Consider the following 16,545-nt stretch of genomic DNA (forward strand, 5'->3'; position numbering starts at 1 on the left):
TATAATTAATATAAAAAAAATATTTTTTTTAAAGTCTTTTTCCTATTCTGAAAAAGTTTGGGCCTCATCTTTTCGTCATAGATCTTTAGAATCTTTTTTTAGTTCTAACTTTCATTTTGTCTTTCAAAGTTGAAATACTTCAACCTTTTCTCTCTTTTTAGAAGTTCTGTCTGTGAAGTTGCGATATATTTCTTAAACTGATCAAACGACGTTTTTTTCATGTAAGTTGAGCTCCAACTTTCACCTTTCTTTTTTTGTTTGTTTTTTTGTTCTGAATTTGTAATGGGTTCTTTCTAGAATCTCACCTTCGTACTAGTGTTTATTACTTCTCAGTCTTCTGGTGTTCGTGGAACTGTGGTGTTCCATCTTATTAGAAGTTTCACGTCAACTAAAGATAACATAGTTTCATAATATATAAGTAAGGTACAAATTTCACCTTACAAACTGAGTTTATATGATTTAGTTAGGCTTAAAACTTATTTCTAATATAATATACTTCTTTTATTATAAATTTATTTTATTTAAATAAGATATCACAAATTATACTAAAATGAACAACATTTTACGACATAACAAATATCCATTTACAAAGTATAAGCAATTAATGTCAGGTTTAGATGTAGATATATAATGTAACAGCTACAAATTTGACGAAATCAACTTCCACCACAATGTTCATTATCGAGAACTCTAGCAGAAGACACAGAAATAATAGAATGGTGAGAGTGGCACGAGCCGCGAGACATGCACTCGTGTCAGCTTATTGTAAGTAACGAACAGGGCCTATATTTTAGTTTCATGTGTTACAAGATTGTACAACTTTTACACGAGTTAATTCTATTTATAATTATTTTTTAAAAACTAATCCAGATGGAAGATATAAAAGAAAAAATTAACCCGATTCTAAACTTAAACGTTGGACACTTATGAAGAGAAGATAATGATAGATAGTTTAGAAGGCAGCATTAATTGAATCGACGGGATAACAGCACAAACTGATTAGCCATTAGAAGAGACATGGTGTGCAGAGAAAGTCAAGATCCCTCACCCTGTCTGTCACTCATGCTTTAATGGCTTTAAATCGCACATTTAAATTATTTTTTTTAGAGAAAATTGTATCTAAAGTGTTTTGCTATTAATAAAATCAAGATTATTACATATTTATTTAAGTTATTAAATTTTATTTGTTTGTAAGTTATTACTTACCTATCTTAATTAATGTAAGACATTTTTTACATAATTTAACAAAAAATAATTAAAAATTTGTTTGCTTTCAAATCAAAGTAGCTGATTTTTTTTAAGAAAAGTTTAATATATTTTTAATTCCTAAACCATGAAACTAAATTAGAATTAATTCGTATCTCATATTTTGTTATAATTTGATTTTCAAATTTTAAATATAAATAGATGTAGTTAATCTTCTATACTATCTGACATATAGAAAATTTTTAATTTAATTGATTTAAAAAAATTATATTTATTTATTTTAAAGTTTGAAAAAAAAATTCCAATTTAAATTCAAGTTTAAGAATTAAAAAATATTTATTTATTTTTAATTTTGCGGTTATTATCAAATTATGTATGTATTGTACTCAATTTTTAATATTATTTACATAAAATTTATTTGGAAACTTTTAGAGTAAAATAGAATTGATACAAATTAAAAATGAAATTCAAGAAAAACCAAATATCAATTCAAACTTTTCAAATTCTTAAAATACCTCATATGCTGTATACAAATTTATATTCAAATTTGAACAATCCGTTAAATTAAATAATTTAATGAAATAAACATACTAAACTTAGATGATACAAATCAAATTAAAATATATCATTAAATTTAATTTGTACATAATTATCAAATTAAAATTCAATAATTCCTAATTTAATTTATAAAAACAGAAACTTAAATTAATATTATAAAATACAAATCCAAATTTACACAGAAGAAAAAGATTCGAAGCATTTTGCGAACATCAATTCGATTACATGCTTTTTGTTTTCATAAAGTAAACTTCGAGATTTAGTTGATTCCGGTAGAGAAGTTATATTCATCAAATCATTTATCCATTATCAAAGTAATTATAAACACAATCAATACAAGTGGTCCAATAAAGAATGAAATAATATATTTAAACAAATAATAAATTTTGTTTGAACTATGATTCTGATAATACGTTCAAAAATAATTATAAGTCTAACTCAATTTTATAAAATTAATTTGTAGATAAAGTTTATATTTATTTATAAGTTATGAATTTATTTATTTTTAATTAACGTGTGACTTCCAACAAAACATACTTTTTTATTACTAAAAATATTTAAAAACAAAAAAATAGAACATATCAAAAGTATTTTTAATATATAATAAAATTATAAATATGTGGGATATCTGTCATCATCTGATGGATACTTTTCTTACTTATATAGGCATGCTCAATAATCGCAAATGCAACCAAGAAATCGTAGTATCTTGTTTAAGTACTTAAAACACTATTACATTTACTGAAGTCCTAAAATTTATCGAAAAATATGTTCTTTGGATGCTCGGTTACAGTTAATTATACACGATCAATGTTCATATTAAAATATTGTAATATGTACTAATCTCTTAAAGAGGAAATACAATTCGTTTATTTTTACTAATTTTTTTCATTGGTTTTTACATTGTAAAAACCAGAAATGGTACAAAATCAACTATTAGTCAATATTTATGAGTTTTAATTCTACGAATAATTGAATTATAAAATATGTTTCAATTTAAATTCATACATAGTTTGAGAATGAGAGAATTTCTATGGCTTATTTCACCTTATATCTTAATTAGAATTTTGAAAGCGGTTTCGTGATTTTTTAATAAATTGTTTTTAATTTAAACTTAAGTTTTTAAGGCATCAGCAGAATAGTATTAAAAACGAACCGATAAACAAAATAAAAAAAAAAAGATTTAAATAACCGATAAATGAAAAATTAGAAAAAAACATGTATAATTACGCATTATAACAAAAGTTTTCTCTTTTTTTTTGGCTCAGCATTCTCTTTTGAATATATAATAACAAGCATCTTAAAGGACTTATTTGTCATTAATTAAAGTTTATTTAAAGTTAAATATGATTCTTAATTTGTGAATCTAAATTTTTTAGTTAGAGATAAATTATTTTGGTACTCAAAATTTTATAATTAATGTTAGTGACCAATTTAAAAACCAATTTATAATTGAAACTATTTTAATTATTAATTTAGAGACTAATTATAATTTTTTGGAACTATTTTAATTTTTAATTTGGTCAATATATAGTGATTAATTATTTTTTATCACTAAAATTAGTTATTATTTAAATATTTTATCATAGTGTACTATAATTTTATAAATTAAATACTTTATTGATAAGTAAAGTATCAAACATGATATTTATCGAATATAAATACGTAATCCAAATTGAAATATCGGTGTATCATAAATTCAAACTAATGTCTTTGTATTAAAAAAATAAAATAATTTCCGACTAGGTTATTCTAAATTGTTATGCAACTTGTGAACAGTGTGTGGTTGTTTGTGTGTGTTTGTTTCTTCTTTAAGGTTATCCTTTTGTCTGTATAACAAGAATATGTTGTAGACGTGAAGCAACCTTACAATTCGATTGACAAATGAATATGATGAGAGAAAAACAACTTTTGTTTTGTGAGTGGAATCCAGATCCATTACCCAAATCTAATCGCAAAAAAAAATGTCCACACGTTCATTTGGATAATTGAAGCCAACACATGAGATAAGCATTGGTGTTTGACCATAGAATCAAACAAAACAACATAAGAGATTATAAAAAGCCAATCCCACTTTATAAATACGTACCTTAGACGCTGGCTTCTAAGATCAATATTTATTTTTCTTTTTAATAAACTATACTTTTTCTACAATTATGTCATAGGATTTAATTATACATAATAAAGAAAATTTCTAATTTTGTATTCAATATAATAAGTAGTTTCACATTACATATAAAAATAAATGTAGTGAATACTATATACTTGTCAACACTCATACTTAATGTTTATTTCTCTCTGACACCATTTAAATTTTTTTAGTTGATGTCAGTTCTTATAAGTATTATTTCTATTTGTTCATTATATACCATACATTTACGTCATATTTTTACTCAAATTGTTTAGACGCGTCGGAAGAAGTCATCATTAAATAATTATATGTATTATTTTTTTTTAAGAAAAAATATGGTAACTTAAACTTTACATTTTTAATGGCAAAAAAAAATATATCTTTTATAAATATAAAAATGTATTAAATTTATTTTATTTTAAGTTTTTTAACCTTTTTGTTTTATTTTGTTAATTTTTTTTAAACTTTTTTCCAATTATTTAATCGATTAAGTTTATACTATGTATTGGTATATATTTGTGTGTGTATATATGATTTTTATTTAAATACATGTATATAATACTTAAAAATTAAATATATTTATATATTCACATTTATTATTTCATAAAAAAAATACTACAACACAACTAAATTTTTAATATAATGAAACTATAACTTTTTATTCAAATTAAGAATACCAATTAATCAAGAAATAAAAAAATCTTTTTATAAATTAAATAGAAAAAAAAAAGAAATTTTGGTTTTGTTTTCATTATATGTGGGTTTAAAATTCAACTTGATGCTCAATCAGTTTCCATCATATTTTTTTCTTTTTTGAGTGCTTGAATCAAATTAAACCTAACTATATTCGATGTCTTAATTTTTTAGTCAACGTATATCTTGTTTTAACTTTTAAGTTAATGAATCCAATGAATATATTAGTATGGTAGATGTAACATTCACTTTTATTAAAAGAATTGCTATTTATATTGTGTATTAAAATAAATAATTAGGTAATAAACATTAATGTTCCACACTGAGAGAAAATGTTTAATTTAGGACTAATTTTAATAACAAAAAATAATTAACCTAATAAATTATTTAGATATCAATTTATAAACTAATAATAATTAAAATAATTTTAAATTTATTACTAAATCGGTCACTATTTAATTGATCTCTTAATTAGTTACTAATATTACACCAAAATTCTATCTATCAAAATAATTGGTCTCTAAATTTATATCTAAATTAGTTACTAATAAAACAAATTATCACTATAATAAGTAATTATTTTTTATTTCTAAAATTAATCATTAATTATACATTTTTTTTATGTGTTCGTGCTAAAAACTGCCATGTTCCGACTTCTAAATTCATCTTCATCCCATCGATATCCATACCAACGCCACCCAAGCATTCATATAACAACTCTCTAACCTTTAACTACGTGAAGATGAAGTGACAAGTCTCCATGATACTCTGCATAATCCTTTGCTAATATCTGTCACAACCACAACTCAGATTTGTACTGAATTTTAGTTGTCACCCACCTATCCAACTAACAAAGTAATTAAGTTAAACAAGGTACAATAACAAGTAATTCGATGTTGACTTTTTCATCTATATGTTTTCTATTTTTTATATTAATTGAGTCAATGCATAAGTTAGTTCATTTAACCATGATGATTGTGTGTTTTTTTTTTTTTTATCAAAAGAGTAAGATGAATTAGAGATTGATTCACTTTTTTAACGATCCGTAACATGAAAGATTCCCTCACTTTAACACTTCTACTATGTCTCAGGACCATCTTCATCTATGGGAAGATTTAAAAAAATAGTGATAATAAAGATACTACGGTTGAAAATAGAGAGACGAGGAGGGTAAACAAAGAAAGAAATGAGTGATTAGGAAAAAGTTGAGAGAAATAGAAAAAGAAGTGAAAATGGAAATAAAGAGAAAGTAAATATACAACTATAGTTACGTTGTTTTGTTTTTCCATACCCCGTTATTTTCTCATCTTCTTCGTCAGAGACACCGTCCGCTATGGCCGACAAAACCGTCATGATTATCACCTTCAATTGATCTATGGTCCATGACCATAAACTATGGCTACACAAAGCTGTAAGGTAAAACCTGTGAGCAACCACAACAACTATTATTTCCACAAATCAAATCGTCTCTTTCTATGTCTGTAACCATGACCTGTGTGATTACAAAAAGATTAATAGAGTGATGACAGTGGTATACTAATGCTAAACCTGATTATTATGTGTAAACTCATCAAATCCTCTTTATATATTATTAACTGATTTTAACCTGGTCACAGTCTGAATAATTTCCACATAAGTGGTTCATTTCATATATATTCCACAGCCTGTCTCTCACCAACAACGATTACCTAAAAGTTCTCGCATACATGTGCTAATTGGCAGTCATGTAATGTGACTTTATTCTAGTAATAATGAAACACTGGCCATGATCCTATGGTATGAAAAACAAAGTAGCAGGAATTGATGATACTAATGAATCATATGTATATTAATGAATTAACAATAAGACTATATATTGAGGTCAGAAAAGAAGCAGAAGGTGAGGGCTTGAAAATTTTCCCCATTTTGTGCATAAAATAATAAGCAAGGTCTAACTATGAAGGTTGGATTTCAAAAGTTCTTCTGTACAGCAAAGGAAGAAGTTCTGGAGGCTCCGAGGAAACTCCGTCTTTTAGTTAGAACAGATACAAGAGTTCCTCTGGAAGCTTTCTTTGAAATTGTAGCCTTCGGAGTGAAGGATATTCTGGGGTTATCCAAGCCTCCCCCGAAGCTTTTGCATGATTTCATTTTCTTCCTGTAACAAGGTCTCTCTTTCTTCACAAGATCTTCTACGCTCTCTACGCTGGCTAGAGAACTGAAAGATTGGGCCTTTCCTTCATAAAACATAGACAAGCCCCTCCTGCACATTTCACATGTAATAAACTCTTGTTAACTCACCAACTTACACCAATTGAATAAAAAAGGAGGCATATATATATATATATGCATCATGACGCTGGATATTAATCTCTTACTTTATGGGAAGTTGGTTCATTAGCTCTGATAGTTCAAACAAGGGTCCGTTTGAATTAGATGATGAAGAGGATGATGATGATACCTCCTCAGCCAATTCTGACGATGAAAATGAAGACACAGAGTTTTCTGAATCTTCCGAGATTGATCCAATGGATGTCGAATCGCTGGTATCATCATTCACATCTTCCTTGACGATCCAATTGGTATTTCCATGGCCAAGATTATTCCCATCGATGATTCCCTTGACGTTCATTTCTGCGAAGATTTGCTCTGCCGATGAAGAAATTATAGATTTGTGTATGGTTTATGAAGTGGAATAGGCCTTCATTGAGGAAGGTTATCTGTTGATAATGAGACAGATATTATGATCCGATTGGGGTAGTTGTATGTATTTAACAGATAAAAATATATTGGGTAATGGGTGGTGTTATTTATAGGATTAGCATCATTGTTTATTATTCAAGTTGATGAGTATTAAGCCTTTATCCTAAATTTTGTCACTGTCAAATCACGTTATATCGTGCAAACTTAATACCCTTTAGTTTGTTTCTTCTTCTTCTTCTTCTTGTTTGTGTTAGTTGTATAGAGGATAAGGACTAAAAATGAAGACATCCATATCCCGAGTCGAGTCACCCATTGTTTTAGTTTTGGCGTGTGAAACTGTGGTCCCCCTTCTCCCCAACTTTGCTTCTTAAAGACATGACAGATGGGTATATTCCCACCTTTTAATGCATCGTTTATCACACCATATGTATCAATTTTCATTTTGTGACATTTTTAGTAAATGCTGGTGCTATGGCCAAGGACGACCAGGTTAAGGTCAAGTGTGGTTCTAATGCTCACGTTGCCCCTTTTCCTCATTTTTCTTCCAAGTTGTGGTACGATCGGGAACAATTTATGGGGCACCCCTATTCCGATATATTCTCTTCTTTAATTATCAAAAACATAAACATTTTTCTTTTCATTTATCACCCATTTTTTAAATTTATTTTCTCAAAGATGATATAAATTGGTCATGCACTTACCTAACTTTTTTTTTGCTTAACCTTCTTCTTATTCTTCTTCTTGGTAGCTAAAGTCACGTGGTGCTACTTACTTGACCTCCAAAATTAATTTTACTCAATCTTCTTAAATTAACCAAGCAACCAACAAAGTATTGTATCCACGTGTTTTACGTTGTAATGGCACATTGCAATTGGTTCAACGTTTCCCCTCTTCTCAACCATGAATCATGCCATTTTCTCTACCAAATCTTTCAGAACTAACACAACATTAATTATTCATTTTTTTTTTCAAAATCACTCGAACCGGACCGGTCCAAATCTTCATAAAAGCTATATTTCATTTTATTAAATAGAATCAGTTGGTCGAAATGGTTATACGCTTGAAAAACATAAAAAACATCGAAGAATTAAAATGACGGTTGAATTAGTTATAAACTACAAAATTGAGAAAATTAACGGACTGAAAAAATGGTTTTTTTTTTCTGTTAGTTTTTTTAGAGATTTGTCATTACCAATAAATCTCGTTTGCTCTTTTTGAATTTAAATATAATACATTAGATTCGTTTTCTCTTATATATGTTTATTTTTGTTATATGTATTCATTTGTCGAACTTTTAAGTGGAGTTTAAATTTTAGTTTTACGAATTTAATTGTATTGCCTTTTTTTATTAATATATTATATGATTATATTAAAAAGAAAAATTAACAGTATTTGTTGAAACATGGATTGAATCCTTGAACATTGATCCATCCATGGTTATAGTTGTGAGAAGATAAAGTATTATTGTGTTAGTTAGGAGAAGGGGTGGCCCAGCCAGTGGCAGTGGAGCAATTAAAAATTGTGTTAGTTAGTGATTTAAAGAAAGTTGATTTTGATTTTGCATAGAGCTAAACATTTGATGAAAAGCACATTAAGTCGTATATAGGATGAGGTGGAATATTTATAGCAGTTAGAATATATGAGGATATGTGAGGATAAGAAGGTTGACTTGTGAGGAATGATGTGGTGATACGTGAATGGCAATGGAAGGAGCACCACACGATTTTATTGTAATGTATTGACGGTGACAAGGGCAGGTAGGCCTCACCATATCTTCTTTATTTTGGGAGAAAATAATATCATGTTTCTTCACAATCTTATCTGTCTCCACCACTCATTCATCGCATTGTATATCACCATTTTTCATTTTATTTTAATATTTTTATTCAAATATCGTTATAAATCTGTATTGACGAGACAATTTTATAAATTTTAAGTTACAAATCAATTCTATAAAATTGAGTTAAGTTTAAAAATTCACTTCTAACAAATATTTAAATAAAATCTATTTGAAAAAAACTTTATAATTTTGTCTTTTATTTTATAGTGAAAATTAAAATTAGTCTATATTTATAATTTTGACTCAATTTAGTCTTTTATTATTAGATGAAAAACATATGTGAATAAATTTAACAAAATTTGGTTAAAATAATTAAATTCATCTATTTATATAGATGGAAGACTAAATTAATCTAAAATTTTTTTAAAAAAAAATACTAATTATAATTTTCATTGAAAATTAAAAATTTAAAAACATATTTAACCTTAAATAATGATATATTAATACTATAAAAAATAATATATTATAAAACATCAAAATCAAAGTCTATCGATATATTTAAAAATACATAAAAAGAAACCACAGCATAGACTCTAAATTCAACTTTCACCTTCATCCAACAAGTCGATCAACGTTTATGCGTTGTTTTCTTGATTCAATGTTTGCAGATCGGAAACCATAGTATTCCCCCATCTGAGAGAAACAATGGGCTAATGGATAAGATTTACTGTTTTTATTCAAAACCTATTACCAATTAATACTTAGCATGAGATACATGTGGGTTATGATAAAACCTAATTAGCGGAATGGATTTAGACTCCTCTCAAACAAACAAATATATAACTTATAAACAAGTACCGATTATTTATATCACTTTCAAAATAATTAATGTATATATACATTATTTTCAATAGACCATACATCCATACAATGTTGTTTTATTTAACAAAAGTAATTTCATCTTAATTAGATTCTAAGATTATCTCTAATGAAAATTTCATATTATAAAATCTTATTTTAGTTTATGTGCCTTATTATCTTATTTCTTTTTTAAGTCATTTTTATAATGTGTGTTGATATTATATAGAGCTCAACTTTAATAATCTTCTTTATATTTATATTTTTAAATTTTTTAAAAATCGTTTTTCTTAACTGGAATTTTATAGTATATAACTTTAAATGTCGTGTGTTATGTAACTTATTTTAAGCTATTTCTGCCATTTTCTGTAATGTTTATTTAACAAAAGCAATTTCATCTTAATTAGATTCTAAGATTATCTCTAATGAAAATTTCATATTACAAAATCTTATTTTAGTTTATGTGCCTTATTATGTTATTTCTTTTTTAAGTCATTTTTATAACTTGTGTTGATATTATATAGAGCTCAACTTTAATAATCTTATATTTTTAACTTTCAATACTAGGACCATACTGCACTTGTCTTAACCGATTTTAACCAGTGGTTCTGATATCACTTGTTAGGTCTATAGAGGGAGTTTCACTTCTCGGAGATATAACACCAATGAGACCTGAGCTCAACCATATAAGGCATTGACATCACTCTCAACCCAAAACCTTAGGGCAATATGTTTATGGGTCTTTATCTTTATATAGTGCTCTACTTTCTCATTTCTGATTAATGTGAGACTTAAACTCATACTTGGATTCCTAACAAATATTTTAAGATAATCTAAAACTGTAATTTCCATATTAATTACAAAATATATTCAAAGAGTCATAAAATAATTCCATTGAAAGTCATACTCAATTTTCAAACATGCATATATTGTCCTGTTATCACGTGAATAGTTCCTTATTTATTTCTCATACGTCTACAGACTATTCTTTCTTATTTGTGATATGGATGAAATTTAACGAATATTCTTTTGATACTATTAATTATCATAAAAATATAAAATTTATCTACACTAATATATATATATATATATATATATATAAATTATTTAAATAAAATTAATTTTTTGTCTTTTAATTTTATTGTAATATAAAATAGAGTTGTCAAAATGGACTGTCTGGCCCGCCCCAACCCAACCCATCATGGGTTGGTTATTTAGTGGGTCAACCCAACCCGGTTCACTTATAAGCGAGTCAAAAAACTTTGAATCCGTCCCAGTCCACCACGATTGGTGGGTTAAACGGGTTGCCTCACTAGCCCACTTAATTAAAATAAAATATAGATTTTTTTCTTGAGTCATAAATTGTAATTCGGATTAAAATTTAAATAAACTTAAATATAATCTAAATACAATACAAAATGATGTTAACCTCCAATACAAACCAAAATAAATAAATAAAAACAACAAATTACTATCTAAGATCAAAACATTATTGTCATTTATCTATAATATTAGAGTCTTGAATGGATAAATTCACAACATTTTCATCTCTTGAAGCATCTTCTTTATTCCATTTATTTGAAGTTGAAACTAGGTTTCCATTTGTCAATCCACAAATGTGTTTGGTTAAAAAAACAGTCCAACATTAAAAAGTCGAACATAATGTTTGTGTGACCATACCAGTTGGTGACCCGTGGTGAGTTGGGTTCTTGGTGGATCAAGTCAAAAATTGATCCGTACTGACTTTTATAAAAAAAATTTTAACCCAACCTGACTTAAATCCGTAATAGACCGGGTTGGTCTCGGATTTTAACCCACTTTCACAATTCTAATATAAAATGAATTATTTAATGAGTGTAAAATGAATAAGGAAGTAAAATTAAGATTGCTGTCACCGTTACAAAATGTTGAAGGGAAAGAGCGAACGAAGCAAATTAAAGGAGAGAAGGAAAAGTGGTGTAGATACGCAAGATATGAACAATGGCGAACGAAATGAACAAAAATGATGATGAAAATAGGTCCAGTCCTAGATATGTAGGTCATTGTCCATAAATAGATATGACTTTTGTCCTTTGTTTGAAAAGGATTATGGCATAATTGAGTTTTTTTACAGTGATGAACATAATCTATCAAAGTAAATAATGCAAAATCAACTGATCCGAATAAATCAAATATTCTTTTTCCACCACCATAAACATGGACCAAGGAAACAAAAATCATTAGAAAAAAATGTATCCAAAAGAAAATGAAATCACGTTAATCGGGAATTGTTTATTTTCCCTGTTGAGTGGAGACCACAACGTGTATGTTAGAAAATTGTAGTTTAAAATGGAGTGATGGATAATCGAGTTGTGCTTGGTCTAACAACAGTGACATAGGCCTAGGAGAAAGGTTTTTATTTTTGACTGAGCCATCACTAATCATAGCTTAAAATTGTAATTAATGATCACATCATCCTATTAGACTCCATGCCATGGTTATTAAAATCTCTAATAATTGTAGGACACTGTTGATAAAGTTTCTGCCAACTGTTATTGAACACAAGTGAGAGGAAACGATGGTTATCATTGATCGGGTAAGATTGGATTTGGATATGGTATAATTTAAATTTAATATTTCAAAATTTATATCTAATTATTTAATTTATTAGGTTAGTCGAATTTAGATTATTCAGATTGCGAATTAACTTATCTCATCCATAAAATAAATATATACTTGCCGTCAATTTAACTTGAAGTACTCAGTTAAAATTATTTATCTGGTAAATATATTTATTTTCTCACTTCTCCCATTCTGCATATTATTATGTTTAAAAATAGTAATGAATAATGGTAGTAAATTTTGAGTATGATCTTTTTTCAATGATGGTAGCAAATATAATTATTCTGTTATTATGTTTTAATAAAGAAAGAATTTTGAATGTGAATTGAATTAGAGGTTTCTCCTTTCTAAGGCGTAGCTTATGGACAGAAAAGTTAGAATTATGTTAGACTCGTAGCACTTCAATAATGGTGTATAACTCCTCCAGTTTGACCATGGATCCTAAATATGAGAGTTCGTTCTCATTAATTATACATACCTCAACGATGATATCTTGATAAATAAATAAATAAATAATAATAATAATAATAAACGATAATAAATAAAATAATATAATCATAATAATAAACGCTTTTATCTTTCTTTCCCTTTCTTTTTTTTTTTTAATTTTCTTATGTATATGGAGTGAAAGGGTGCGTCTAATATGTAAGAAATTTTTCTATGTTTCTTTTTTAAATTCTAATATCATTTCTCATATTTTATTTCAATCAAAAGAAACACTTCAGAAGATAACAAAGTTTAAAACTATTTTTTAAAAAGGTTTTCTCTCTCTCATATTAAAAAAAAAATTCCCATGTTTGGGTTGCATGCAATAATTATTAGAAATTTAAGTAAATTTAAATGTTTAACATTAAATAGACATAGAGTGGTTGAACAACATATCAAAAAATTATAAATTAATTATCTTAATTTTGTTTTTTAAAGTTGGTGTCAATTATTTATACAAGTAAGTTTTATTCAGATTTTATTGTTGTTATTTTTTTTTCGATACATTTTTTTAAAAGTCAACAAATTGAGTTGAATAGATTAATCTTTGTTGATTTAGGTTATTTTTTATTTTTAGTAAAGTGTTATACGAGCAAAAGACTTTTCTAATTTTGCCTAACTTCTGAATCATTTCTTAGATGATCACAAAAATGAAGGTAAATCAAGTTTATAATTTCATTTTATCTTTGGGTGACTCTAGATTTGACATGAAGTTTAGTTACTAAGTTAAAAAATTTGATGAATTAACACATTACAAAGTTAATTAAATTTTGGATTTGCAGTAATTATTATGTGTAGGATTAATTCTTGATTAAGTGATCATTTGAATTAATTACATTTTGTTACTCTAAGAATGTTATATGTAAAAATTGAGATAAGTTGATGTTTTATCTAATTTATGGTGGAGAATGATGGATTTATATGGTACAGTGTATGTTTGGTTTCACATCAAATGAATCCAAAATTGATTTTAGTGTATATGAAATAATTAAAAAATCATGTTTATAGGTTGCTTCGTTCGTTTTTCAAAATCAATTTATAGTTAAAAAATTAACGTTGAAAGACAATTCACTAATTGTAATTTCTTTGTCGACCACGATCAATTCATTCACGTCAAATAAAATTGATTTGGCAACGCTTATACAAACATGTTCTTAATTTAGTTTTAGATTTTGTAAGTTTTGGATTATAATGATTTTATGTTTTTCTTGAATTTAAAGCAGTCATTTTGATTTTGAACTAGATTGATGGTATATGAGTTTTTGAAGCATTTGGCAATGTTAAATGTTGTATTAAATTTATTAATAATGTTTGAACTAATTAATATGTAAACATAATTATGTATCATATGTACATAGTACGGTATTAAAATCTTCTTAAAAATATATGGTGAGATATATCTGATAACATAATATATTATTAGATGAATGATAAGAAATTGAAAAAAAAATATTGTATTAAGATTTGCTATAACAAAAACAAGAGATAAAATGAAATTAGTTTTTGTTAATGTTATTATCAATAAATTAATTATTAGTTTTGAATCAAATATATTTAATACATCGAGACTGATAGTGTGTATTACATACATATTTAATATTCAAAATGATTTATCAAAGATGTACATATACAATTTTCATCAACTTATTTGTAAATATTTTATTAACATTTATTATTTGATAATTTTTTTACAGTCAAATTTTAATTAAAAATCTATTAAAAAAGTGTTTTTCTTGCCCACAGAACTAGTCAACTAACACCTGAAACATGGATAAATTAGATAAAATCATATAAAGGTATTTCTATTCGCCCATCTTTTCTTATATAAAAAAATATATATTTTGATTTTCGTCCTCATTTGCGTAACGCTCTTTTACGTAATTTAGCGTAGGTAATTAATTAATGTATTATTATTTAAAAAATAATAATTAATAGAAATTAAAAAATAAAAAATTGAAATTGAAATTAAAAAATAAGTCACAGTATTATTGTAAAAAAAAAATAGTTGATACAAACATAAGTGCATTTATTTTTCTTTTCTCATAAAAAAAGGCCACCTTCACCCAAACAGTGCATAAGCACAAATTTGATTATTTGGTGATTAAAATTGGGTCATCTTGATTACAGTGTTACAAAACCTATTTAATAATTGATGGGAGGAAAAGGAAGAAACATGCGAAATGGCGGAATAGAGAAGGATGTATAAACTGAATTGAATAATAAAACTGAGGACCGCTGCTTTTTCTCTGACACCTTTGTATTGTGTGTTGTCATGTGTTGCAGTCACATAATAAATCCTCTGTCCCTGCAAATTGTAAATTCACCACATTACTTCTGGATTCCAAATTATTTTTACTCATCATATTTCAATTCATGTTTTACAAATGCTCACATCACTACACTTTTATTCATCATATTTCAAATTCACAAGCGTTAAATAGTAATAACGTAATATCTTATAAACGCACTCTTCATCTAATCACGTGTGTTTCAATATTTTTACACTTATTACACTTATTATAGAAGGGTAATAAATAGGAGAGGAGATAAAATAATTATTGGATTTAACTTGAGATAGATTAGGAGATGCAACACTTGTGTAATATAATTTATTCATATAAGAGGTTTGAGATCATCTTTCAGGAAAAAAAAATTTTAAATTTTAAATTTGTTTGACTTTATTTTTTTATATATCACTTAAGTTTTTCGATTATATTTTATTTATAATGAGATTTTCAATTCATAATTGAATGTTTATCTTTCTTTATTTAAAAGGTTGAGCAAAACCATTTTAAATTACAAGTATTTAATGATCTAAAATTTTTAAGACAATAAATTTATAAATATTTAATTTTAATTTTTTGATTTTTACTCGGTATTAAATCAGACTTACAATCTGATTCCTAACATTATCTACACTTATGAATTTTGTTTTACTATTTGTACCTATCTATTTATTTCAAAACACTTTCTTTTTTAACCTAATTGTTGTTAGATTTTATCACAAATTTCTACCTTAAAAAGGACATACTTGTTCCTACCCTTATTTATCTTAACACATTTATCTTAAATATATTGAAACATATTTATCTTTATTTGAACCGGATACCAATATAAAATAATAAGCTCTAATATCATTGATTTTTTTTTTCATTACAATACACTATCCATATAAAACAACTAGTACCATTTTTAATATAAAACTCTAAAACTTAATATTTACAAAAATTTTCTTTTTATATTACTTAATTTCCTCAACTTTATTTATTTACCCGGAAACATTGGAAATATTTTATATTAATGAAACATGAAAAAACTTATATGTATACCAAGGCATACTTCCAATTTTAAATTAAATAAAGAAATTATCTTACAATCAGTAATCTTTATGTTCTTTTCATAGAATATTCTTCTTTGCTGGAAACCATACTTGACACATCACTATTCTAAAAACATTATTTGGAGAAAACAGAAAAAAAACAGTAATACTCCCTCCCTCTCTGTTTCTATGTGCATTTATTTTTTTTAGAATTAAAAAAAAAATGCATTAGTG

At 26.2% G+C, this 16,545-nt stretch overlaps 1 protein-coding gene across 1 annotated transcript; it reads right to left on the minus strand.

Annotated features, from left to right (window-relative positions):
* Positions 1 to 6,213: 6,213 nt before the first annotated feature.
* Positions 6,214 to 7,366, minus strand: LOC114175939. The gene is made up of 2 exons (XM_028060793.1): positions 6,943 to 7,366; positions 6,214 to 6,827 (listed from the first exon to the last, which is right to left on the minus strand). The coding sequence occupies exons 1-2, from the start codon at positions 7,194 to 7,196 to the stop codon at positions 6,539 to 6,541; spliced, it is 543 nt and encodes a 180-aa protein (XP_027916594.1). The 5' UTR covers positions 7,197 to 7,366; the 3' UTR covers positions 6,214 to 6,538.
* Positions 7,367 to 16,545: the final 9,179 nt, after the last annotated feature.

The sequence above is a fragment of the Vigna unguiculata genome, chromosome 3 (genome assembly GCF_004118075.2).
Source record: "Vigna unguiculata cultivar IT97K-499-35 chromosome 3, ASM411807v1, whole genome shotgun sequence".
Classification (NCBI taxonomy): domain Eukaryota; kingdom Viridiplantae; phylum Streptophyta; class Magnoliopsida; order Fabales; family Fabaceae; genus Vigna; species Vigna unguiculata.